This window comes from Pseudopipra pipra, chromosome 7 (genome assembly GCF_036250125.1).
Source record: "Pseudopipra pipra isolate bDixPip1 chromosome 7, bDixPip1.hap1, whole genome shotgun sequence".
Lineage (NCBI taxonomy): Eukaryota > Metazoa > Chordata > Aves > Passeriformes > Pipridae > Pseudopipra > Pseudopipra pipra.
The window spans coordinates 11,914,713-11,942,621 of NC_087555.1; the positions used below are offsets into that span (position 1 = coordinate 11,914,713).

At 40.8% G+C, this 27,909-nt stretch overlaps 2 protein-coding genes across 15 annotated transcripts in view; both read right to left on the minus strand.

Annotated features, from left to right (window-relative positions):
• Positions 1-404: 404 nt before the first annotated feature.
• On the minus strand, positions 405-18,449 carry ORC2 (origin recognition complex subunit 2). Of its 3 annotated transcripts, none has more exons than XM_064662008.1 (16): positions 18,077-18,353; positions 17,163-17,306; positions 16,789-16,875; positions 15,464-15,553; positions 14,144-14,175; positions 12,877-12,934; positions 11,824-12,008; positions 11,140-11,238; positions 9,431-9,540; positions 6,502-6,634; positions 6,024-6,120; positions 4,663-4,809; positions 3,363-3,534; positions 3,014-3,075; positions 2,168-2,286; positions 405-1,509 (listed from the first exon to the last, which is right to left on the minus strand). In XM_064662008.1, the coding sequence occupies exons 1-16, from the start codon at positions 18,174-18,176 to the stop codon at positions 1,423-1,425; spliced, it is 1,722 nt and encodes a 573-aa protein (XP_064518078.1). In that variant the 5' UTR covers positions 18,177-18,353; the 3' UTR covers positions 405-1,422. The 3 variants fall into 3 exon arrangements, with proteins under 3 accessions (XP_064518078.1, XP_064518080.1, XP_064518079.1); XM_064662010.1 differs by lacking the exon at positions 18,077-18,353 and adding an exon at positions 17,644-18,037; XM_064662009.1 differs by lacking the exons at positions 405-1,509; positions 2,168-2,286; positions 3,014-3,075 and adding an exon at positions 3,215-3,289 and having other exon boundaries at positions 18,077-18,449.
• Positions 18,450-18,620: 171 nt separating this feature from the next.
• HYCC2 (hyccin PI4KA lipid kinase complex subunit 2) overlaps positions 18,621-27,909 on the minus strand; it is a 53,954-nt gene continuing 44,665 nt past the window's right edge. For 11 of the 12 annotated variants that reach the window (XM_064661998.1, XM_064662001.1, XM_064661994.1 and 8 more), the window contains one exon: positions 18,621-26,551. In XM_064661998.1, the coding sequence (XP_064518068.1) occupies positions 25,947-26,551 (605 nt within the window). In that variant the 3' untranslated portion in view covers positions 18,621-25,946. The remainder of the gene's footprint in view (positions 26,552-27,909) is intronic. The other variant, XM_064662005.1, reaches the window with a different exon arrangement.

A 27,909-nucleotide genomic window follows, 5' to 3' on the forward strand; every position in this document is an offset into this window, starting at 1 on the left:
ATATTTGATAACCATGACACTCTAGGACTGGTTTGAAGAATCAAGTTGATAGTGGGATAAGCAGATGCCCTGATTTTTCTAATACAAACAAAAGTCTGGCTGTACCTCTCTGTTGCTCCTGTAAGTGAGAGGCAGATGAGGTAACTATTACTCCATGGGATATTTTGGTTCTCTTCAAAAGCTATATAGTGGTATTAAAAGGCAGGGAAACCATTCTTAATTTTGATACCTTATAAGAAACAATGTAAAGTATTTTTACTAACTAGTTTGAAATCTTCTGCCCGCTGTATGAGGATTTGCTCAGATATTTGACATAGTAATGAAAATGAGGCTTTTGCACAATTGCCACAAGGATCTCTATCTTCCTATATCATAGAAAGATTGTGGAAGACAAGACAAGCTAATGAAAATTAATAAGGTACTTTATTTGATAGTCTAAACTATTACAACACTGAGCTGTAACAGGGCTACCAAATGTTAAACATACAGAATCCCTGAAGTGTCTGGCTGGCAGAATACAGTTGATGGAAGTATAGACCTTCCTCTCACATAACTGAGAAAAAAAAAGTGAAGATGTCCAACTTCAGTGGTCTCCCAACCTCCTAAGGGCTTAAAAAAAGGGAGAGCTTATAAGTGGCATTTAAGGCCTCCTTCAGGATCAACGGACACTCCTGATGTAAAAAATACAAATATACAATCAAGCTTTAAAAAAATAAACAAAAAAGCTTCACAGCCTTTTCATATTTCTGGATTGCACCTTGGAAAATAGCAGGTAATGACTTGAGTCTATCACAATTTAGATCATCTAAATCTTCTTATAAAAGGATGTAGGTCTGGGGCAAGTCCTTCAGTTCTATTGCCAGAATTTAGTAAGTTACCCACAGCATCCCAAACCCACTAGTATTCTCCTTTCCTCATGCAATCAAGGTAGGTCTCCTAGCACTTTAAATCTTGGCTTCTTCATACACTGGAAGCTAGCTTTGTCTAAATGGTAAAGGAGTACTGGAAAGCACTCAGTTGACAAAAGTTGCACCACGAGTACAAACTAAAGCCATGACCATCTTGTGACTTGCGCTTCCCAAGTACATTGCTCCAATCAAACCCTCATGTCTGGTGAGGTAGAGAGCAGAAGGCACAGTCTTACTGAGTTTGCTTTTCTGGCTGTAAGAGTGGCTGCACAGATATGAAGGTGGCGTTATCTGAGCTAAGAGACAAAGCAGACAAATCCAACTACAGCACAAGAGATGCTGTGCTTACAGAAGTCATCATTCCAAACCACCTGAACAATGAGCATGGCTCATTAGAATTAACACTTTTCAGTCCAGCAGCCGTGGGGTTGGAAGAAGAGAGATCTGAGTATAGGCCCCTCTCCAGCAGCCCTTGAGAGCATTTGCCATAGATGCTTTTGAGAACACAGAGACATTACGCATCTTCATCCTGATTCTCTAAGAAGTCGGTCAAGGTACTGTCATCCACAGGAATTAATAAGTATTCCACACCATCAGCTCCCTGAGAACAGACAGACATACACGTTTTGTTAACAGCAGTGTAAAGGACAAGGCAAGCCACCAGACAGCACTGCAATGCTAGCATTTATCTGCAGTCTGGACGAGAGCTGGCCAGCATTCTGAAGGACTACTTTACTAAAAATCAGAAATATTTCACTAGAGCAATGCTGGAAATGCACAAATACTGAGAAAAGTCAGTATATGATAAATCTTCTTGTGTGTTGTGCTAGTCTGACACTACACAGCTCACCATATCTAGTACTGCTATATTGCCTCATTATTAGGATGAGTCTGCATTCTTTTCTTGTGAAAATAGAGCTAACTATTGGCAGCAGACTGGCAGGCTCCACAGTCCATTATTTCTCACAGTCTTCAGGAAAAAGAGACATGTAGGTTGCTGAGTAACCAAAGCACGCTGCATTTTTACAGCATGTAAAGGGTGTTGACAAATTGGAGGCACGGAAAGAGCTGCAATTATAGAAATTCAGCCCCTTGCTAGTTCCTAGGTGTTTAAAATAATACAGCCTCACTTAGTAGCAATTAAGCATATTTTTTATTTAAAGTGGTTTTATTATTATTTATTATTATCATTTTATTATTATTATTATATTAAAGTGATTTAAAGTAAAATCCAGAATTATATTCTTCCCTCAACTCACCCGCTTGGTCCGGATGAGCTTGTGGTCCCTGAATTCTGTCAGCTGTGCCCTGAGTGTCAGGTCACTGTTCACAAGGAAAGCCTCCCGACACTGCTGGTAAAAGTCTTGGAAGGACAGCCCTGGAGACAGAAAAAGTCAAGAACAAGAAATGGAAAGTGGTAAGATTGTCAGAATATTCCAGGTCTAATACCACATATTTTCTCTGCCTGAAAGCCTTGCTTTGGCTCAGACCACAGTGCCTACAGTAACATCACCTCTTTCAAGTATACATCCAAGCTAATATTTTAGTAATTAATGGAAAACCACTGAATTAACATTCCAGTCACACTGTTGCCTAATGGAATTTTAAGAGCACTTTAAATGCACTTTCCAACATGGTTAATCTCTCTAATTTCCAACTCTGTCTTACTTTCTTTACCATTAACAAGTTATTCATATCCACTGCAGCACCTATTACAGATGGTGACAGAATATTTCACATGTATAGCAGGGATACATCAGAAGCCACCTAGACAGGAGCAGCATGGGAAAAAAATCTATCTTTCCCTGGTTCTTTAAGTACAAGTTAGGCAAATTCATAGACTTCATTTAATTTTTTTTTAACTCCACAGCCCCCCATGAATGGTCTCAGTCATGTCTAAGAATCAAAGCAGACAACAGTGAGAGCAGATCCTTCAGAACCAGCCAGTCTATTGATTTCCTGTCAGAGTCAGACAGTGCCACTTAGAAAGACACTGAGCCGACTGCTGTAGCACTTCTGTTGCTGGAGATGTAACCTGCATACCAAAAGCCAGGGCTGCTGTGAACGGCAACACCCCAAACAGATGAGCAAAGGTGGGTACTTACCTGGATAAGATGGGTTGTCCTTTTTCTCCAGCTGGTACTGAGCAAGCAGTCTGAATATCCCCCTAAGTGAAAGGAGGAAAGGAGAAAATCAAAATAAAAATAGTAATTGAGAAACAACCCAAAACCCCCACCTTTAGAAAATATGACCTGATTTGCCCTTTTGCACAAAGACCTAGTTGTGAATCTCATCACTGGACAAGATTTGCTATCCAAATGCTCTTTATTTAAAGTAACCACTCAACTGGAACCCAGGTCCTGCTATCTTCATCTTCAACACTGTTGTCAGAGAAATGGATTGTAAGGACTGTGTCCTCAGCAAGCGCTACTACGAAGTGTAAGAGTGTCTTACCTGGCATTGGGAGTGAGACTGCGCAGGACATGCGTGAGGGAGCTCAAAGCCAAAGATCCAGACTGTTGTACTAAAAGTGAATTCTCATAAGATGTTTCTTCCACGTAAGGACTAAACGTGGTTGTTTCATACCAAAGCCAGTTATAGAGACTCAGCTTTGCCTGATCCCACACTAGACAGAGAGAAAAGAGCAAGCAGACAAAATTGGGAGATTTATCTTTTCTAAGTGTTAAATAAGCAATATTAAAATGTACATAGCCGTACTGTAGGACTGAGGAAACTATGCATGCTTGTGAAATTCACAGTACATAGACCCAGATACTTGCTGTTCCAGCAAGACAATTTTTCTTCAACAAAACATTTGCATGCATCCCTTTTCCATACCAGTTTCATAGATAGACTGTAAATCCTTCCAGAGTCAACAGTGTGCAACCAGCTGCAGCTGGATGCTCTGCCCAGAGTGCGGGTAAACCAGCTTGAACAATACCCTTCTTAGAGTGTGTGGAGATTCCTTCCTTGAGTGGGGATGCTCCTCAAAGTTACTTCTCAAGGCTGAACTAAAGAGATTTGCCCACAGTTGTTGGTATGGGTAAGTAACATCAATCTCTACTTAATAACTGTTTTTGCTAGCTTTAATATAAGTGCTTCAATATTCCTTCAAAAATAGTGCACTGTACTAGTAGTTATTGCCACCTATACTCTGTACTAAATAATTCTGATTAAGATCTTTTAGTCTAGTCATCATCTTAATTTAAAAAAAACACATTTATTTATGTATTTGGTTTGCCATCCTTAATCCTGTGAGACAAAGTTCAATTACACCTAATATAATCCTTTAGACATAAACTATCTACTAAGTCTGGCACTAAGATTGGGTCCAGCCACACCTAGACTCCTCTCTGAGGACGAGTTTAGAAAGCAGGGGGGGTCCTTTCTGCACCTCATGGCTCAGTGGGAGGGCTTCTCTAATCAACTTTGTCTGAAGCTTCTGTTCTGCCCCCAACACTGCCTGATAAACAAAATTGTTAAGTTGCAATGACAGACATAACATCCAATTTCTAGTTCAGTAAGTCCCTAAAATCAAAGGGTGCCAGAAGCTAGGAATCTATTTGTATATTATGATCAGTATTATTTCTCAGTATCTTTATACAGTTTTGGTTCAGTACCACCACAGTCCCCATGGGGACTATACACACATCAACAGAACTGTTCTACAAATCAACAGTAATACACGAGGTTATGAAACAGCAGCCCCAAAGCAGAATGCAGATTCTTCTCTTTGCTAGATCAGGGAACTCACTGAGAGGAGCATTGATGTGATCAATAGAGGCAATGAGGTAAATGCTGGACAGAGATGACAGCTGTGCAAGGATCTGCTGACTTCTTTCTCCTCTCAACATCTGGCTGTCCAGGTTATGAATGAGGACATAGAGCTCTAAAGATGAATCTGCAAGGTCAGAAAAAACAGCAGAGAACCAATCAAAGAAACTGCACACAAGCTGGCTTCCCATTCCCAGTGCAGCACAGGACAAGTCTAATCCATCAGGCTCCATATATATCACTCCAATATCAAATCACTTTCCTTGTACAGCTTACTTTGATCCCATACTTGGTTTTTCTGAGCACCTAAAAGGATTTTTCTCAATTCACTGTATCACAGTTGTCATCACAGCTACAGTTCTTTTTTTCAGTTTAAGCTTTTCTGTTATAATCCACTTTCCACTTGGTCACAGGTTTACCGTGAATTGCCCTTTTAGCTATGCATTTCTTTGCAACTCAAGATCATTAAAATATATTTTAGAATGGAAGCCTAAGCACAGTCTGTTCAGCTGCTTTTGAGTTACATGACTAAGATCTTTAAGCTCCTCCTCACGTAATGAAAACGCATTTCCTATTAAGGGTTGGATCCAAAACATATTAACTTCATTGGAAATTTTTCCCACTGAGTCCTGAAAGAAAGTTACAAAGACCTAGCTTGGATAATGCAAATGGCAGATGCTAAAATTTCCGTATAGTTTCTTGCTGCTGTATTTATCCCTAGGAACAGCTGTTTCCTCTGTCCAGAAACAATTCTGGAACTACCACCAGTTTTTGTGCAAATGAATACATACTTGTCTGCCAATGAAAACCAAAGGTTCCTCAGATTTCCAGTCAGATCAGCTGTAGTGTACTTGATTTATGTACATCAAGGTGCATACTGCTGTTCACCAGTCTTTTCACTTAGTCCCACCAGACATGATGGGTAATGATGCAAAACAAAATATAAACACTGAAACACCAATGCCATGCACAAATAAGATTCCATGGCAATGTATATAATATGTATATAAAAGCAGTGAAAGAGATGTTCAAAAGTATTTCAAGCAAGCATTCCATGTGGGAATACCTGTTTATTTTCCTTTTGAAACCAATTCTAACCTGCTTGTTTGACACTGCTGTCCTGCTGTAAAACACTGACTGAGGTAACAGCTTGGGATCGTGCACACATATATTTCTGGTGCATATGTTTTCATATATGTTGCATAAATTACAAGCAAGGAAGTATACCAGTTACAATACACTAAGAAACTGTGATTGCACATATGAAAACTATGAGGAAAGAAATGCCCTCCTAACAGCAAGTAAACTCTAATATTTTAATGTATAAATTAGTCATTTTACCTTCTTTAAATCTTTTAGTAATGAATTCAAGTTGGTCAAGGGGGCTGCGGAAGGTTCCTCTATGATCCAATACCTCCTCTGTGATGGAGTTGAGAATCTGAAAAAGAAAACAGGTGTCCCTTATGAAGGGATCTGGCACTGAAGTGTAGAAAATCTGAAACTGCCCTTGACTCATGTGGGAGGTAATCCAATTTTTGCCATCAAATCCCCAAAACAGTCAACATTAACAAAAAAATTCTACCCCTTTTCAAAATAGTGACATAAAATAAGGCTTCAGAGTGATAAGTATCTAGTAATTACTGCAATTCCTTGGAAAATGCACAGGATAATTTCTTTAAGAGAGAGAGGAACTGCTCTTCATTCAAGAGCCTGCTGCTATAGGATGCAGCAGGCTTCCTTAATATTTTACACTGAGAGACTTAAGAGGTATCTGTAAAACAGGATGATTACATAAGCCATAAGCTTTTCCCACTCTTACAGATCTCACAGTGATGCTGGGGAAGTATCCATTAACCACGAGATGAACAGAATCCTGGAGCAGAGACGTACGAAACTTCTCCAACAAATCACGCTTTGAGCCCAGTCCATAAAGCACGATATTGAAACCCAAGCTGCAGAAAAGTGAGCAAAATACACTGAATCAAAAAAGTACAAGTCTGGTTTTAGGTTCATACATTTATTAAGCAGAATGATCCACTGCAATCTTGCCTCTAAAAACTTTCACATATTGTCAACTCCAGGCTTACCTTCAGCTGACAGCTGATAAATAAGATGAGCTGCAAGGAATCTGAAATGTGGTATGTGCCATTCTACAAAAAGAAGCCTTTTAACAGCCTAGAGGCTCACAAATTCAGCAAAACATCTATGTAAGAAAATGGTATTGACTAAGAACGTGATAGTACATCTAAAACTTCAGGTTACAAATGTAACCAGCACTCACATGTATCTCCTCACCAGTGGTTATATTAAATGCTTACCAGGGGTCACAGCAATTACAAGGAAAAAAGCAAGCCTTCATGCTGATTTTCCACTCTGATCCAATTTCAAAGCAAATTCAAAGCAAAGGTGCAATTTCAAAGCAAAATTACTCTATTCTCATACATATTTCTTATCCTAATTGTTCCACAGAAAAAGAGGCAGGAAAGCACAGAGAATATGGTAGGGAATTGCAGAATCCCAGAGAAACTGGCTTTAGTCACATCCACTCCTCTCTCAGGCTTCACCATGATCAGAGAAATGCTCATTAGGCCTTGGTCTTTGCGAACTGCACCTGGACTAAGCCCCTCTCCAACTTATCAGAAACACTGTCTGTTCCCAGGAACTAGTGATGTCTAATGAGCACATGTTTTTTAACAAGCAGCCTTGGAAACTTATTTTTCTTGCCTGAATAACAATCCCAGTGGAATAATATTTTGGTTGCTGAACCTTCAAAGAAAGTTACTGACTCAAATTGCGGCCAGGATGAAAAAATTACTATGACTGAAGCCCACTCTCTTGCCACCCTATAAGCAGTGGTCTGAAATGAAATCATTTTGAGGTCTCAGTTCCCAGAAGGCTAATGTGTATGTCTCAAACATTGATAACCAGATGGCTGTGAAGCCAACCAAGGACTGTTAATAATAACAGACAAGAATTGTTGATAATAACCAAGGATTATTGGTATTTAACACACCGTGAGGAAGAACAAGTTTTGGCTGGAAAAAAGGGGCTAGGTGGAGACAGGGCAGCACTTTTCTGATCCACAACACAGTACAGTGCAAGTGCAGGAATGGCTGGCAGGAAGTGGATGTGGACTATAAGGTGGGATTGGAACTACAAAAGACCCCCGAAGCCCTTTGACCCACTTCCAGAAAGGCCTAAAAGAACGGACTGTGCATAACTAATTAGCATAGAAAGTGACAAACCTGCCCATGAAAAGGTACCCCCCAAGCCCAGGCAGTGCCCTCAAACCCCGGACATGTCATCAGCCGGACCAACGCAGCTGGATCGTTGCTTATCGGGTAGATCAATGCTGAAACCAGGATCAGCATCCCCTCAGCTGGGTCAGGACTAAGACCAGGATCGGCATCCCATCAGCTGCATGGATGCTGGAGCAAAGGTTGATGATCCCTTTTTCTCTCTCTTTTCCTTTTTCTTTTCCTCTCTTTTTTTCTTTAATTCTTTAATCTCCCTTTTTAATCAACCTCTTTAATTTCTCTTTTCCCTTCTACCCTACTCCTTTATCCAGAACTTACTGCCATATGCCTGTATAGTAGGTCAGGGACTAACATACCAATTTTCATGCCATGTGAGTAATGTACTAATAAAACTCTCTGATTGTTTGTGGATGCTTTGATTTTTGTTGTTCCTTTTGACCAATGAGTATTTTTGAATCTTAAGAGCTTCCTTACTCTTAAGGGTAGGTCATCACAGGAATCACAAAGCTTTGTTTAGTTTTGAGAAGCACGAAAAGCATCATCTTGACCAGAAAGAAGTTTATCAGGTTACTCAAAAAGCACTGGGCAAAGGTAAGGTGTTCAACAGCTGTCACTGCCTGCAGTGTCATCTAAGGATTTGTTCCTTCTGCCCTGCCACATTCATTTCTAACCATTTGCCCAGATCGCCGAGTCACGGAGAACTCCTCCTCTTGCAACTCTCCAATTTTCACAGCCTATGTCTTTTTCATACACTTTGTCACTCCCCATGGATCACAGATTTCATTATACTCCCTTGCAAAGCTTCCAAGGGGCTTTCTCCTCACCAGTACTGGCTCCAGCCTCAGCACTTAACTTCAGAGTTGGTGGTCTGCCTTCTCTAAGGCACTTCAGAATCTCACAGCTCTCTATAGTTCCATTTGCTTTCCTGAATGTTCACTCTTTTCTCCTCACCATGAAGATACACACAAACCCAAATAAAATTTATAGTTCCCATGTTTCCAAAAGCATTAAGGTTTCTTTGTGCCCAGATAATTAGGTACTACAGGCATTCAAAGTTAACTGCTACACCACTGGAGATAGCCACAGACTGAAGAAATTGGTGGTGGGCTACTCACTACCAGCTCGCTGCTGTAAGCAAAACCAATTCCTTACAAAGGACACTTTTTTCATCATTCACTTTCCCTGTTTTCTCATTATTCATGTTCCCCGTTTGTGAATGCCCTCTAGATTGGTTTAGAGAGGCACAGGCAAACTAGGCAGGTAGAATGCAATGTCATTGCACTTCAGGCATTCAGTTTAAGGAGTTAATCAGATATGATTTGGTCTGCAGGAAGCACTGAACTACATTAATGTCACCTTTAAATTTAAGCAATCAATCATAAGAAAAGAAGTCGCTCCTTAATTCACCCACAGGATATTGTTGACTAAGGGTAAGTTTACTGGCAGTGCCTTTTTACTAGGCTTATTTAGTGATTCTCATTGGATACTTACTGTAATTGCAGCATCCACTTGGAAAACAAGGATTCATGTTGCTGGTTAAGTTCTTTAATTTCAGCAGCATAGGCAAGGGGAGCTTTTGTCAGAAGATCACGCAGTGTTTCCTATGTTGAGAAAGAGATGACAGTCATTCAAAGCAGAGAAGAAACAAGGCATATCTGGAGTCCTTAAAAACACCCTCTAGTATGCTTTCTAGCAAGGGAAAGTAGTTTTCATTGTCAGTGCACTCAATTTGTGGTTGTTTCTTTTTTCCATGAAGACCCCCTAAGCACAGTTTTGCTACTGGAGAGACAAAACAGAGATTAAGTAAACTTATTATGTGAAATGACAGCCAGAGTGGGACTAGAGTAGATATCACACTGTGTTTTTTGTCTTTCTGCCAAGTACGGGAAAACCACTACAGGAATAACAGGCACACTCAGAGCTTACACAGCCCCAAGCACTGCACCAGGAAGGTGCCAATATCACATCCCTGCTCACGGGAGCAAAGGCTTAGCAACATGCTTAGCAAAGGTTCAGATGTTTGTCACTACAAGAGAATGCTCAAAAAAACCCATCATCTTAAAAAAGAAATACAGCAGGAAGAAAATAATTTGCAGCTGATAGCTAAATGTAGAAAAAGTATTATTTCAAAAGCACCAAGAACCAAAGGAATAATTCAGCTTTAAAGGTATGCTGTGATGCTCATGTTTAATCAGCATGGCAGCATAAGTAGCATCAAATCTACACTGACCTCCCTTTCTCTTCCATTTTAACAGCTTTGCTTTCCACTCCCTTGCAACAGAAGACAGTTTAGGCTGGAAAGGCAGCTGCAATGTATCAGACAAACAAAGCACTGAGACACAGAACTTCTAAGTCTTCGATTACTTTGAAGCAAGCGGTAGATTTAACACTGAAAGCCTTGATTTCCTTCCAGAGCTGTTACAAAAGAACTTGTTAAGAATACAGGTGTTCCTCTGGGCAGCAATTCCAGACAACAGCAGGCATCAGGCAGTCTGCATATATGCCATCTTTTACAACATAAATGGGCACAAAAAGCAGTCATGGACACAAGAACTCCAAATATTCTACACACTTCCCTGGCACCTGTCCTTGGGTACCTGTCTATGTAGGGTACCACTCCTTGCTTTGAACTGTCTCATGGAAGTGAGAAAAATAAAGTAATTCAGTCATCACAATTAGATGATTCCTGTCTACTAGAAGCTGCAAAGGAACAAACTAAATCTAACAAACTAGGTGACAACATTTTGAGCTGTCCCAGTCCTGGAAGTGGCTTGACCTAGTAGTGTTCAGATTAAAAGAGCTCTCTTTATTTCCTCTACACATAAATAGTCAAGACGGCTAGTAATTCCCCATATTATTTCATTGACAAAGTACTCTTTTGGTGATAATTTTTAAAACAGGTCTCTACAATTGTGCTACTCCCTCTTCTCCTCCCTCAAAAGCAAACTTTAACCTCTTCTGGTAACCTCTCCTCCCTGCATTTTCCCTGCTGTCTCATATTCAAACAACTGGGCACTGTCCCTGCTCAGAGCAGCAGAAGGGAACATACTGCTTAAAACGCTACCTAAACCAGTGTTACCACCGAGCATGTAACGAGCAGAAATAAAGTGAAAATAGCAACATCAGGAAATTTTGAAGAGGGAAATCTTTATCAAAGAAATCAAAAGCTCCAAGAGTTGTGTTATTCACTGTGAATGTACCTGATTCAACCTTCTTTTCCGCAACTTCTGCAGTGTTCGGTCTGAAGTGAGTACTTTGGAACTACTGTGAGCTTCAAAGTATTCTTCCATCAGGTTGCTCTGTAAAAGGACAGCAAGATCAGCCACACTCCTCCTGCCTCTCCCTAAGATGGCCGATATGAGACATAGCACAAGGATGAAGAGAAAGACAGAAAATATTAGCAAAAATGGCTTTTATAGTAGCATTCTGCCAAAGCCAACCTAGTCAGATGATTCCTTCCTGAAGATAGAGACTGAAAAGAGATTCTGAGAGAGAGAACATAACACTTAATTCTAAGGCAGTATGAGGACCCCTGATGCTGGAAGGAAATAAGACAATTAGGCTGAACACCAAGCCAGAACAGTAATGTGTGCTTCTTTTGGTGCTACAGGAATCAATTCCTTCATCCTTTATCAATACAAGGTCTCCTGCTTCATGGACATCTTAGAACCTCTCCTTCTGAAGCTGCTAAGGATACAGACTGGATTAGCCCACAGGCTCCCGTGATGCAGGGATTGCTCAAAAGTACCGCAAAAGCCAAACCCAGCTGGTTTGATTTGAAATGAGTCCAGCAGTCCTTCTCCACAGTCAGGTGTGGTCACTGACAGCTTATTGTCACTACACATCCCTTCGCGTTTGCTAGCTCGGAATTTTTGCACACTCACCATCTTTTCCTCCTTATTTTTTTTGGCTAGGCTGTTTCTGGGAGGAGGTGCAGGTGCAGCCTTAGTTTTTGCTGGGGTCTTTTGACCTGTTAAAACAGTGCTGACTTCTTGCTGATCTTCTTCATCCTCCTCCTCTGAGCAGGAAGCAGAATATTCGCTCTCACTTTCTAAACAGGAATCTGGAGCTAGAGCATAAATTTACGATTAAAAGCTAGGAGTAACTTCTTACATGTAATCCATTTTGCACCATCTCACACTCACACACATTCTCGAGAAGTTTTTCAAGCATATGAATCCTCAATATTTTTTACAGAAAGGTAAAATCAATGCTTAACAGAACTGCAAACACACATGGTCATTTCTTTCCCAGTTATAGTATCACAAAGTATTGTTAAGTAAAGTTTGCTCCTTGACACCAACTAAGAAACCATAAAAATGGACAGTGGAATTCCCTATTTCTCTTAGAATCTCTGCATAAGTTTTCCCAAATGCCAATCATGCAAGCTGAGCATCTTCTAAGTCACACTGCAAAAAGGTTTTGCAAAATATCTCTGTTAGCAGTGTTGATTGAAGAGCACAGACAAATCTGGCTCAGTCTTGGTCTCTCAACACAAAAGAAATAGAAGATGAAACACCACGTGCTAAACTCTCCTCTGCATTCATTCTGAGCACATATAGCCAACCAGTTGTTGGAATAACTATTGGAATACTTTACCATGGATGTCCCAGCCATTATCAAAGTTTTATGACCTGGTTCAAGCAATTATGCCACATTTAAGTGTCAGCACAGGTTAGATTACTGGAAGTTTTGTCTCTTTTGATCATGTTACTGAAGTTTGGCAACTTGGTGCTTCTAACCTTTCCATCCCTTACCTTAGTAACTATCAGTTGTAGGGAAAAGGTCAACATAAGGATATTTCTACACTCTCTGCAGGATGAAGCAGATTGTTTCAGTCACACTGCTACTACAGGCAGAAGCTCACCTGGAAAAACACTCTCTCCTGAGCACAGCCTCACTGACTGTGGGAGCTAACTGCAAAGGCTGATCCTTACCTGCTAGCCTCTTTCTGAGCCTGTAAGGTGTGGTTGACACAAACTCTTTCTTTTTACTCTGCAACAGCAAAGAAAAAACATACATTAGAAGAAGAAGCATAGCTCTCCTCTAAACAGCCCTCTGCCAAGCAAAGAGTAGAATCAGGTTACATTTCCAAAGTATTTCAGCCCACATGAAACTAGGAAAGCAGAGGCAGTAAGTATGGAGAGTTCTTGTTTTGCCATTCCGAGGGAGGCAGGATCAGGTTCCAAAAGGGGCTTAGTTCTTTCAACTCATGTCTTGAGATGGAGGGTAGAAAACTGTGAAATCTCCAACCAAGATGCCAATCTTGGTCCCTCAGGAAGAGTCAAATTGAAGCAATGACAAACTGAAAATGCTTTGGTCCCCACAGCAGTCATCTTCCACACCATGCTGTCTACTGAAAGTCCTTTGGAAGTCCCTCTATGAAAACAACTACCATAATGACAGAAGACCACTCAGCATACTAAGCCCAGAAGTACAGCACAAGGAACCCAAGCTGCCTGCGCTCATCAGGTCGTAGTGGCACATTTTCCTTACATATGTGTAAAGCGCATGCCTGACTTGGACACTGGATCAAGTCTGCAACGCTTAGGAAACACTTTTGTTGATCCTGACAAAGTGGATGTGAAATCATCAGGGAGTGAATACGGCATCCCAAAACAGCATCTCTTTTTCAGGCATATCTCATCCTGGAACCTTATTCTGGAAAAGTTGTGTATGATGCTATAGCATTTTAGAAAGCCAACTGTTCCATTCTATAACCACAACTGGCAGTTCTGGACAGTTATCTCTCTGTAACATCACAAAACACAACATCAACTTACATCCCCCTGTTATCTCAATCTATAAACCAATGCTAAAGTAAGAAACTGAACAGCACCACAGTTCTTGAACTCCTGTTCTAACAGCACTCCTTACAATTAAGGCTTTTTCTTCCTTTAGTGAGAAACTGGAAAGCTATGAGTTTAACTGTGTATTAAGGGATAGTCGAGCATCCTCACTTGTGTGATGCAAGGAAATAGTTTCCACCCAAGGTAATTAAGCTGTCAAACCCACTATTTGCCCACTGACTCCAAACCCCATAGTCCTCATTAATGGCAGCTCTGGTTCTCATTTCAGTTACTCCTGCGTGGTTGGATTAGGCTTTTCAAGGTCTTTCCTTTCCAGAACTGTACGACTGGCCACCTCAAGTTTTAAAAGTAGGGGGAAAAAAACCCAACCAAAATCCAACCAACCATCACTCACCCTCAGCTGCTCTTTGTTTGAACTTGAATGTTCTGAAAAACAAGAAACAGCATTGTACAGAGTACTGCATATTTTCAACAGCGGCGCAAGGTGATCCAGTAGAAAACCAGGCATTCACTATTCAAAGGTATGCTGCACCAGAATATCAGCTCCCTGACTCTACCTCCTCACAGGTAGGCAAGGAGAGAACAAAGACAATTGTTGGGAGGAATGGGTTAAAAGTAGAAGACTGGCAAAGAGATTTACAAATATGCTCAAGCGACCCTGCAGCTGGGGATAGCAAAGACTCAAGTAGCAATGTAGAAAAACACATATACCATGTATATTGCTGTTGGCTCTCTGTATGCTTTGAGAAGTAGAGCATCTGTGTCTAGATAACACAGGTGCTTGCTAGACCTGGAGACACCCTAATGGGAGAGTGAATGAGGAGGCTCAAGCTCCCTGTCTTGGTACAGAGAGGATCAAAACACAGTGAAAATCACAGCACGGTGGTAAACTATACACATGTGAGAAGGCACTGATAAACCAGTGTGAACAGCAGGCTGGTGATTCTCTAGCACTGGATTAAACTTAATGGTGCCTGAATCTCCACTCAGTGCCTACATCACCTCCACTTGTGCGCCTCTGCCCAGGTGTTGCCTCGGGGAACCTGTGGTTAGTGAGGTAATGGAAGTAAATTTACTCTTTGCATTCCAGCCGTGAGTCTGTGGTTGTTCCAGCTGCCTGCCTGTGTCGACTCACACAACAGTCAACGTTATTACCACAGAAGGCAGCTTTTAATTCTGGTCACAGCTTTGGGAGGTCATTGGGAGGAGGGAAGAGGCAGAAAAATGAGGTAATGTTTTCTCCCTGAGCACATCAGACTCCGCTTCTGAGCACAAAGGCACATGCTCTTGCCAGTGCTGACCTGCACTGATTTCTCCCACCCTGCAGCACTGGGTGCTTAAATATTATATAATAAAGTGTGAATTTACACATGAACACCCCCACACTCCTACCTAGTTGCTGCTTAACGCATAAACCCAACTCATAACTCTCTCAAGTGCAAGTATTTCTGTTGAATGCAGAGGAAGTCGTTAAATGTCACAGCAGTAGATGAGAAAGAAGCTCCTGTTTCCTCTAGAGCAGCAGGGCAGAAGAAATCTGACACTCAGGTGAAGCAGAGGCCATGCATACCAAACAGTTCAGCCTATAGTGTTAAGCTGACTAGAACACTCAGGCGTGACAGAAACTGGCACTCAAGCATTCACTCCACCAACCCAATAGAAACATAACTGCCATTCACTCAGCTTCAGTTGCTGAAGCCATCATAGGACTTACTGCTACTTTGAGGTGTCTTTGCTGTCTTCCCAGGGCCCTTGGAGTGATCAGGTGCCACACTCTGTTCTGGTGTGTGGGCTAATTCAGAGGCTGTAGGAAAGAGGGGAAAGGGAAGAAGTTTCACATGTCAGGTACAAAACTTCCAGATCTGTGTAGTCAGACATGGAGCCATATACTTGAAATGCTCTCTAAGTATTAATTCCTTAGCTATGGCAGGAAGTGCACCAGATACTTCCATTTTTTTTCTAACCCTAATGGTGAATGTAATCCTCGGCAAAGATTTTCAAAGACTGAACTCGTCAGTTAATTAATTTTACAAGTATGGCTGAGGCAATGGCAAAGCACATTTTTCTGCCTGGGAGACCACATCTTTGAATCAGAGAGATGTTTGGCCAGGCTCACTTAGCCCTTTAAAACTGCTCAGCTGGACATAGTAAAGCATCAGGTATAGCAAACACATCAGTTGCCCAGGAGGAACTATTCACCTCTTTGTACTACTTATCAGCACAAGCTGAAGTCAAAGGACTGATCTGAATATGAAAGGTCCCCGTAACCTGCAAACAGTCCCTACCATTGCAGGACCAACAGCCTATTGTATGGAACAACACTGTGACTAACAGCGCAGCATTGTATGACTTCCGTTTTCAAACTGACTTGGCTCCAGGAGAGAGCACCAGCGAAACCTACTCTGCTGCAGAAGGAGGTGTAAGATAAACACACAACTTCCCAAGACACAGTAGAAGCTAAGAGGCACCAAAACCCTCTCTCTCGGATTATCCTTTGTAGTATGTATCAGTAGCTGTGACAGCTAAATGCTAATGAAATTCAGACGGTGTTGGACATACTCTTCAAGTGAGAAGAAATGGTGACAACAGGCCTCAAGCATCTTATTTGGACCAAAAGAGTCCACCCTCTCCAGAACTGCAACTTTCTGCAGAACTGTGAACTTAAGAGTCCACAGTTAGCCCAGCAAGCACACTCAGACACTTTGAGTAGAAATCCTCTGACACACAAAGCTAATACAGCCTTTGTTTGATTCTCTGCTACATAGTGAGGATATTCTCACATCCTTCTAAATTACACAAATAAAAACCCTACCATCCTTTGGCACTTACATGCAGACTTTTTCCCAGCATTAAGAAACTTCTTTTGTCCTAGCCCTGTGCTTTTGTTTCTGATGAAGACTGATTCAAAGACTAATAAAAGGTGCTGAAATACTACAATTATATCTTTTGCATAAAAAGAAGTGACAAATCACTTAAACAAGAATACTCAAAAAAAGACCATAGACGAGCAAGAATGAAAGAAAAAAGAGCAAAACATACCCAGCTCTGCCATTTTACTGGAGCGTTTGGGAGTCTGAAATGAGTAAACTTCACCACCACTTACACTTGTGCCATTTCCCATTGGATCTGCAAAAAGAAATGTTACTTGCAGCTATTTTAAAAGCACTGATATATTCCCAACCCAAGAAATATGGAATGCAGTATTTCACTATTTGGCTCTCTTTATACTGCAGGTGTTATAAAATAAATATCATAATAAAATCCTAGAATAATAATCCTCTCCTCTGCCTGTTACCACAACCACAGCCAGAGCTGGTTCAGCCCTCAAAAGCAATTTCACTGGCATTGTACAACCCTGACACTGCAAGAATCTTCTTAAGTCACAGATGTGTTACGTTTTCTCCTGCTAATACCTTGGGTACATATTCCAAGAGTAGCAACATAGTTCTTCTCTTCTAGGATCTCCTGAGCTTCATCATCTGAAATATTCTCAAGTTTCTTCACAAATCTCTTCAAACTGATACTCGTCTGAGGCTTGTCCTTCCGTACTTTGATACCTAGGATTGCAATAAAAGCTTTAACCTCCTGCTATTTCATGATTTCTACTGCAGTAGTACGCAGCCACCCAACTCAGAGACCAAGTTGCTGTTATAACAAATAAGATGTCCTGCTAAAAGAAGACCTGGTCAGCAGCTGACCCTACAACCATTAGTCCCTCCTTCTCCACAAATGCTGGCCCCTGCAGTTCGTAAGGACAAGACACCCATTTCAGCACACACCAGCTTCCATCGTTTGGGCAAAATGACAGTGACTCGCACATTACAGGACTGCATGCAAAGGGGACGGTACTTGCCATGCCCTATCCTTCATGGTGAAAGGCAATGTGGACAATACCTTGCCTGTAGGCTGTCAGAACACTCGTGGGAGAATTTAGGCTGCGACCCCTTTGGAGACCGTGTGTCTGACCTTCTGCTCAAAGTAGGACCAGCAGTGTCTGATTCGGATGCTTTGTGCCTTGTACTGGCAAGTTTGAAGCATCTCCACAAAGGTTCCAAACCTTAAAAGTAGTCAAAACTGCAGCAAAACTCTCCTACAGCACCCACCACGCGGAGCCTCGCTCCGCCCCGCCCGCAGCCCGTCCTGTGCCGGGCTGGGCAGGGACCGACGGCGGAGAGGGCGGTCGTTCGACCCCGGAGGCCTCGTCCTGCTGCGGCCCGACCTGGGTGCTGCAGAGCCCCTTTCCCGGGGGCCGCGGCGGCTGCTCAGAGCCCCCTCCCCGCGCCCTGGGAGCGGTGCCGGGCTGGGCGCTGCCCGGGGCCGGCTGTACCTGTGTCGTCGGCGATGTGCTTCAGGACCTCCTCGTCGGGCACGAACTTCACCTGCAGGACGCGGCGGCGGCCGCCGCCCGACCCCTCGCTGCGGCTCATGGCGGCCCCGCCTCGCCTCACCTCACCCCACCCCTCACAGCGCCGCTCCGGCGGGACCGTGGCCAGAAGCGGGGTCCCGGCCGCTCCCCGCGCCGCCGGCAGCGGCAGCAGGAGGCGGAACCACGCTCGCGTGGAGCCAGCGCTCCGCCCCGCCCGCCCCGAGGCGCCGAGAGCGGCGGCCGCGCCGAGCGGGACCCGTCCCGAGGCCAACCCGCGGCCCGCTCCCGGCCCAGGGCGGGACTTCCGCCGCCAGGGAGGGGCGGCCCCGGGGCGCATGCCCGGGGTGCCGGGCGAGGGAAAGCCCCGGGCACAGCGCTGCCCACGGCCCCGGGCACAGTTCCCTTCCAAGCTCCGCGTCTCCTGGGACAGCTCCGCTCACGGCCCGTACCACCCCCAGTACTGCAAACCACATTTTTTAAAAAAAACCAGCAATTCGGAGCGTAATCATTTCTGTTCAGAAACAGCACAATATTTATTTAACATCTTTATATATTTTTATATATATATATAATTTTTTTTCTGCATTGCAGAGTGTGTCAAGTTTTATACATCTCTATTTACAATGATTTAAAATAATTATATTTCTTCTCTGGCAGGTATTTACAAAGTCAATAGTAACTACATTTCACATTTCAACAAGTCAACAGCATGAACCAGCTCAGTAAGACAGTTAAGATAATGGCTTACATGCACCAATAACATGATCTTCAATACGCGCCTTCTTCAGGACTAAGAATGAAGATTTTCCTTGGTCCCAGGTTAAAGGACATCATACAGCAGAGGTCACGGTTATTAAAAACCTGTTTGGTTTAGTCTTTCACCAGTACCGAATCTTGAATGTCTGGGGTTCATACCAGCACGCAGGGATATCCTGGTGAAGAGGGGCTCACACTACCAATCCGTGTCCTTTGCCTTGCCTGTCTGTCCACAAGAAGTGGGCTACGTGCTGCTTATGCTCCTTCTATGAGATTACAGAACGCTAAGGTAGTAAAAATCCTCAGAAACCCTAGTTCAGAGAAACAAACCTAGTATGACAGAAAAAAGTATGAAAATAATCTTTTAACCCTTGCAGAATGTTTCTTTTTGCTAGTAAAACTGACAGCAAATTCTGTATTCTTACAAGGGCAAAAACAGATCAAAAGATTCATTGTCAAGTACAGGAATTACAAATTTAAAAAATGCAGCATGGGGTACCTCAATTAAGTTGTTGGGGTTTTTTAATAGCAAATAAAAGCTACCATAGTAAATCTAAAATGTATTAAGAGTAGCTAATTTAATTATTAAAAATCTTTATTAGCTTTTTCCTGGAATCTTCGATATGAAAAAAATGTTAAATGACTCAGTTTTATTTAATTATATGGTATTTGTCCATAAATAACCAGCTAGTAATATCCATCCCTAAAGTATGCTCTATCTGCAAGAAAACAGTAACAAAGTAATCATTGTTATTATTATTAACGCAATCAAACTGTCTTTTTTCAAAGTAATTATTGAACACTGACACACTGACACACACAGACACACCCCAGTACTAGGAATCTATTAATACTTTGACATGTTGGTTTATCCTGAGTGATTGTTAACTCACATCTACTGTATACTTGAAGCCACAAAGGTTTTACTACTTGCATTTTTCATAAACTAATAACATGAAAGTCTAGCACAACAACAATAACTGCCTGAACAGAAAGAACAGTGTCAATAGCCAGTATTTCTGTCACTCCCAAGTACTTGCTTCAGAACAAAAGGTAAAAGGTTGCTTCACACACACAGTTTTTTTCTGTTTGTGATCAGTTCTGGGGAGGATGAGGACTCAAACACACAGGATTCACTACTGATTTGTAAGGAAGTTTCCATGACAAAGCACCATAGAGACACTTTACCAGGAGATACTCATAAACAGAAATCTTCCCTAACCTTTTTACCCACTAAAATCAAAACCTGTGTGAATTCTAAACCACATTTTAACAATCATCTGTTCAAGAGTCAAAATTTAAAATGCTTAAAAAAGTTGTATCAGAATGCAAAGACAGTTTTCTCTAAAACTGCTTACATCTTACCAACTGTAAAACACTAGGAGCTCACAACCAAGTAACTGCTCAATAAAACCTGATCTCACCACTTTGCTCATCATGCACAAGCTAAAATGTAGGGCAACGTTTTACTGTACAAAGTTTTAATATACATCTGTTCCCATCAATAGCTCGTCGCAGGAATAGCTTACTAATCCTTTATGATAGAAGGGATAATTTATGGACCCATTTTAAATTCATTTGGTTCCTCAGATACTACCTTTGGTAAAATCTGATGAACACAGTTAAAAAAAATCAGGGAGGGTGTAGCCTAGAGAAAAATAAATAAAAGAATGGAAACAATTGTTTTTTTCATTAAATCTTGAATACAGGCAAATAACATGGGACAGATTTTTACTAAATCCTTTTCTTGAAGTTGTAAGGTACTCAGACTTCTTCAGCTTGCTTCTGAACTTCTAATATCACAGGCCTTGACACCTGACAAACTTACTAGGCAGGTTTATCTGAAATGGCTGTTACATTTTAAAAAATCTGGTTCCAAGATTTATTTTACATAAAATTTCACAATGACTATGTGGAAAACCTCATACGTATCAGTCTCGCAAAATCCACTTACTGCTGTTTTCAGGAACAAGCCATGTTGCTCACAGCTCACCATCATCTTCCATCACTGTGGAAGGAGCAAGTATTTTGGCTCTTCAATTGTTAAAGACGTGCGAATTTTGACAGACTGATACATTTATTCGCTAACACAACACCCATGTCATGATCTGTTACCCTGAATCACCTACAGAAAAGCTTTCCACAGCCAGTTTATCCAAGTGCCAGGGGGGAAAAAACTCTAAAAAAATAATCAAGAGAGATTAAGGCCCATATGCTAGAAACAAAACGCATTCAAAATACTGAAAAGAATATAAAATATTGAAAAAATTTATATAAATCAAGAATGCAATGCAAGTATAGAGGATCTGGCTTCTTTGCTTACCATGCTTGAAAAGGAGTGGTACTTTGCAATTTTAGCCCTGCAATTATCCTAAACAAGAAATTGAAATAAAAGGGTCATGTGTACTCTTCTGATGGACATCATAAGTGGTTGTCATAAATGAGACCTAGCTAGTGGCTTTAATGCTATATTAAACATGCCAAGGTAGCATTATCTTTGGCAATGAGAGAATTTTAGAATTTAAGGATGAGATTATTAGATCTACTAATATTAGAAGTATTGTTTTTGTGTGTAGTACATACATTTAATTCAAACATATTCCATTATATTTTCCATACCTCCTCCAGGATTATGAGCACAGCACCTACGCTGTACAGCTCGGTTTTTATGATTTTCTTCAAAAAGTTATTCTTGATTCTCTCTTAGTCTTCAAATTAATTTAAATTTGTAAGCCAAGATAAACAACGATTTCTGGTTTGTGACTGAAGTTAAAATGCTCAACACTTAAAGATAGTCATTGGTTCATGATAAAATAGGACAAGTTCAAACTCTTAGGTTAAAATACAGCCATAGCATAGGATTATCTATTCCAAAATTAATTTTTCAAAATATAATTCTCTGAACATGTTGTACATTAAATATTGAGGAAAATTTCCCTGGAGCTAAAATTTTCCCAGAACACTAATAATCTTCATTCAAGAAGTAAAACAAACCACATAGTATCTGAAGACAAAAAGCGGTTAGAGTTGGGGTCACCCTACTACAGAGTAGCTTTACCACCACTAAGATGCAGGTTTCCCCCTTAATCTTGAAAAATATGTTCCTATTTACATACAGTATACACACAGTTGAGGCAATTGATTGTCAACACGTGACAAATGTATGTACCTACTCACACACAAGTAAACCTCACATGGTGAGAAAAAACCCTGTCCCAGTAAACTCCAGTATTCATAAATAGTGCAAATAAATACTTCGTCAGAAAACATTTTTTTCTCACTATTTTGATGACTGTAGATATGTTAAAGCTAGCAGGAGTACGCTGGAAATGCTGTATTTAAGACCAACACAAATAGTTGTATTGTGAACTACAAATACCAGATCTAATGCTTAGTGGATGCAACATGATGTTCAGCATTTCAGAATGAAGCATGCTGTTAAAAAGCTTCTCCAAATTCACATCAGAAAGAGTGTTCAAAGAAATCTGCATTTAAAATGGAGAGTGATATTGAAGTTTCCAATTGAAAACTATTTAGCAATTGAAAGCAATTTAAACTGTCATCTTGCAACCTTCATTTTAATAGGTATTTTTACTTCATCACTTTGCTGTCTGCAGGATAAAAGAACGGTTCATCTTTCAAACAAAAAGCTGCTCACAATAACACCTGAAAAGGATAATCCAGCTGGAGTTCACAATACCAATATTCTGTATTTTCTTAAAATTACAAAAGCCAACAAAAATGAGTTGCAAAATGGCAGCATATTGTGATGTGTATCAAAGAATATTTAATTTTTCCTACTTAAGTGTATATATACACATCAGAAAACAGTATCCACACTTCCTCACCCAAGAATTATATGTATGTGCATGCATGCACACATATAGAGAGGGGAAAAAAATTTTTAAAAAATCAGTGTTCTGCTTCTTGTCCTTCTTTTATAATGCTGCAGTTGCACTGAAATACTGCAAAAATCTAAACCTAGTGCCTCATGTCAAGTACCAAATGTTCTAAAAGAAGACACAGCAGAGTGAATTTAGGATGAAGTTTGATTTAAGTCTAAACATTTGTCACGGGTGTCAGAAAATTTAAGTATGTTTTGTATGTTGTTTAGTATTTAACATATGTAATCAGAAAGCCAGCAGATTATTCCCTCCACCCATATACCAGACACTTCTAATTTTATTTCTGCAACAGTACTTTGAAGTGTACTGAACTTAAGTGAATGAATCTTTTCTACAGTCTTGACACACCTTAGCATACTTTGAGCCACATTTAGAAGCATTAATGATAAATGTGATACACAGCACTGCAAAGCCTGTTACTACAGCTGGTTTGTGGATATTAGTGATGACTCAATTTGTAAGATAAATATTAAACAGCACTTGGCTGAAAAACAACAAAACAAGCTCCAACAACTGCACTAAAAGGGTAATTCTGAGAAGTTATAGATGTACCACATCAGCCCATAGCAAAAATTAATTTTTTTCCAGGGATAAACTTGAACTCATTTTAAAAAGATTGATATGGAATAGGTATATATACACAAGAACAAACCAAAATACAATGAATGAAACCGTAACAAAAGGCACATCAAAACGAGAACTGTAAAAATATCTTGAAAGATAGTCTGACGTCAGTTTTAGCCAATTCAAACTGACTTCCCAACCTAAAGTCACTAAAGCTGTCTCATTTCCTGAAATAGTTTTATAGTGTGGGACCCCACGCAAAAGAATATTTTTTAAAAAAAGATTGTAAAATTTGATCTGATGCCAATTTAAGCGTCCTAAAACTTCTGGAGGAATGCTTACAATGCAAAGAGTAGACAGCAGAGAACCTTCCTAATGAACAGCTCTACTTTTCAAAATACTAAAATTAAGTAACTCTTAGAAAATTAGCTGATGCTATTGACCTTTTCTTTCCAAAAGATTTAAGCAAATTTCCTTTTTGGTGGTCTCCACGAAGTATAAACTTTGTACTTTCAGCCACGACTTACAAATTGTCCCCACTATCAAAACTTTATTTTATAAAGAAGAGTTTAACCATATACAGCTTTTGACATTTTTACAGAAACATAAGCCTTGCAGTTTAATCTCACTTTGCCTTAGTTCCATCTGTGTGTGACTAGTGTCCTTAAAGATTAACTTCCATTTAGAAGCTGTAAGATTTTCTTTCTTTCTGATGAGTCTATTTACTCTTTAACTGAATTTCTGCATCAGTCCAGATGCCATTTAATTCACTTAATAAATGTATTATATGAAGACTAGGCTACCAAAGTGACTCATCAAACCATAAAAAAATCTTCAAATATTTAAATGAAAACACAAATTTGAAAAAAAAGTTCTATTTGAAACAAAGATTCAAAAGAAAAAAAAACAAACCCACAAAAAACCCCCACAAAAACCCCAAAACAAACAAACAAACAAACAACAACTCCAAAAAACCCCCAAACCCCAAAAGACATTCAAAGACAACCTGTTGTTTTTAACTGCTTATGTTTATCCTTCACAGTGACAGTGAAACCAAAGTGCCCACATAAAAAACATAAACCTTCCTGCAAGTTTGTAGTTTGTAAACTTCCAGGATATCATACATGACTCAAGCATAGAGAATGAGCTTTCCCCTTTTCTCTCTATCAATCCAAAGAGAGATACAGAGAGATGGAGAGAGAATGACAAATATTCTCCCACGTAACCAGAAATGTGCTTCTAAGCAGTGTTCTCTAACATAAGTACCAGCCAGTGCCCATACACCAGTCATATACATTCAAGGCTTGGCTCAATGGCACGAGTTCTGAATTTTCTAGAGTAGGGCCAATCCACTAAAATAAGAGTTAAAAAACCTCAACAGATTATATATACCAAGGCAATGAAGTGTGATCCTTCTGGGGAGAAAAGGACTGTCAGTACCCCTTTGCACAAACAGCATTGCTAGAAAAGCATTTCACATTGAAGCTTCAGTGTTTCTAGCAAACTATTGTCTCTATCCCTGAGACAGCACCTTGAGAGTATGGTCTGTCTGGACTGCAGGATTCCTCAAATGACACCATGACTGAATTCAGGGACATTGAGAAAGCAGCTGAAAGAGGTGGGGGTGTCCCAACAGCCATGATACCAAAGAAAGCAGCCTGAGAAATACTCTTTACCCGAATACACCTTTCAATTCAGTGATCAGCACCTCACAACAAAAACAACAAAAATGGAGCAGAGATAGCCATTATTTTGTGGGAAAGTAGTGTTTCCCTCCCACTTCCAAACCAAATTGCTTTAACAGCATGGTGTTGTGTAAATTTTAGTCTAAATGCAGAATGACCCTGTGTCCTGGAGGGGAAGACATGTAACATTACAAATGGCTACAACGCCATTAGAAGTGCATTGTAACCTACATTATCAGCTTAGAATCCTCTCTCCGAGGGAAAACAGCTTGTTAATACGCATGTCTCAGTTGCTGAACATCAAAAGCTTCTGGGATGACAGACTGGGGGCAGTCAGGAAAAAACTACCCTAATTTTAATGAAAAAAGTGCTGTAGGCAGCCAGGAGCAGCAATGACAATCCCCTCCCCAGAATTGATTGCACAGACTCAGAGAGGTCCAAAGTCACACTAGAATCTCTGAGGCACTCCTGGTTCTGAGAAAGAAAAGTCATGATCCAGTAGTCTTTGCAGTACTGTAGACCGAGAAAACAAACCCGTTTCTATTTCTTAACAAAGCCAAAGCATCATCTCATAGGGATCACATTCACCATTTCCGCCGGTGTCTCCAGTCTCACAGTGTTGAAATGGGACTGATCAGCCTACGATGGATTGCACATCACCCAAGGAGAAAGGAAGGCATGGAAAAAGGCATACAGTACATTATATACTGCTTCACAACCATGTTTACAAGGGGGAAGGAGGATGAAGGTGAGGGAAGAATTATTGCTGTTTCAGTAATACAGTATGATAGCTAAACCAAATCAAACAAGATCACAACAGTCAGTATTTTAACACTGTGGGATGATGGTTCATGTTTTGCCTAAGGATGAACTTGCAGGGGATTAATGGGAAAGGAGGAGTACTAAGGAAGGGAGTCAAAGTTACACCTGGGATATCAGCTGCATATTGAAACTTGGAGATCGAGACTGCTTGGTTAGGGGAGCTCCTGGGGAAAGGAGATCTTTACCTTCCCCAGCTTGGCCTAGTCGGTCCTCCTGTAGGCTGATAGTTGAAAACCGATTGGTGTTGCCAGCTGCCAGACTGGAAAAACCCTCTGTACCAGCTCCAACACTGGAGCCTGCTTGACTGCCATTCACATAGTCAAATGATTTACTGGAGGAAGCACTGGCGGTCCTGATCAGGCTCAAGCTGTTGGCTTTTGGCACCACCTGCCCAGCAGGCAGGCTGAGGTGTTTCTTAGTAGGTGTCATCTCGATTGTGTCTCCAGCCAGGTCAGTGGATTGGTGCGTGTACTGCTTTCGAGCTACTGAATCTCGGGGGCTCTCATTGGCTTTTGCTGCAGAAGAGGTTTCTTTATCCTTAGAAGAACGCCCACTTGCTGTTTTCCTTAAGCTGCCCTTCTGCGATACAGAGGATACAGGTTTGGTCCCAGCGGGCTGGCTGCTGAGGGAAGCTCCTGATGAAAATCCTTCATCAGCATCATTAAGGTTCACAGACTCCTCTCTTCCATTTACACCTTCAGCATCTATTAGGAAAAAAAGAAGGAACCAAAAAACCCCCAAACCAATCAGAACACACAGTATGCATTTAAGTTACATGAAGACAACGGTGTGCACAGAATGCCAAAACAAACCTCATTTGCTAATCCACCTGGATTCCACTTGCTTACATTTTTTTTGATTCTCAGCCAATAATTTTCCTGCCGTGTTTAGCAGAATAACACTCTAACAATAAGTGCTCCCTGAGCCTGATTTGCCTTTCATCTACATCACTTTTATCAGTCAGAGTATCGGTCCCAAACTTTGCCGATAAAACAAGTAGAATTAGGTCCCATTTGGCTGATTTTGTTTTAGTTCTGTCTGCACATACTGTTACCCATTCTCCTCCTACATGTGGTTAAAAAAGGAGACAAAACAAAGCTACCACCCTTTCAGATTTCTATCCTATTTTGTGGCAAGATCTAAGCGTGTTCAGGATCTCTTCCAGGCAGAGTAAGTTCTGGTGAGTGCTCAGTAAGCTTCAGAATTAGGCTACTTCCTAGGCCAGCAACGTTCACAATGTTCCAACAGAGGTAGCTGGCACTTCAAAAAACGTGACTACACTTTCTATTGAAGCTTAACCCAATTCCTAGTTCTCTCTCATCCAAAACTCAATCCTCCCTGCATTTCCAGCAATCCCATCTGGGTGTTTCCACCATATTACTTTTATCTCAGCATCTAGATTTTTCAGAGAAAAAAACCTGAAACCAAACAACCCTTGTATTAAGAGAAATTTAATCTCTGAAACACTTCCTGTTGTAGAACAGGCACTGTGCTTTTGACTGAAGTATCAAAGAGAAAATAAAAACCTGACAATCTTATTTCTTAAATCCTTGTTTTCAGGTCTATTATATGATTAGGGCTGCACACACTTTTTTTTTAATAAATCTTATTCAAGTGCTTTTTCTAAGCTCCAAGTGCTCAAAGGAAGTTATTGTTTCAGTAGGAAACTGAGCAGCATTCAAATTTCAAAACTGAAAATGGAGCTAGAGTTTTTGTTCCATATATCTTGTTTCAGTGAGAAAAAGGCATAAATTTTAACTGTGTTAGCAAAAAAGGAGGTATTCAGGTTATAAGAATTTTGCTTTTCTTTATAAAAGCTGTAGAGCCTGATTATGTGCAAGAAATCTGCAAAACCTATGGATCCATCCCAGCTAAAGCCACTGTACTGCTCCTACTGTCCAACCCAGCTTGCTGCCAAGCAAACACGTTTAAATCTTTTTTGTGGAATGGGAAAAATGTGGTGGCAAGTATTTAGGAGATTCTAACATTTGAGTGGAAGCTCATCCTTTCATGCTGACTGTTAGATAAGGAACATTTTACATTACAGCAAGCAGAACAGACA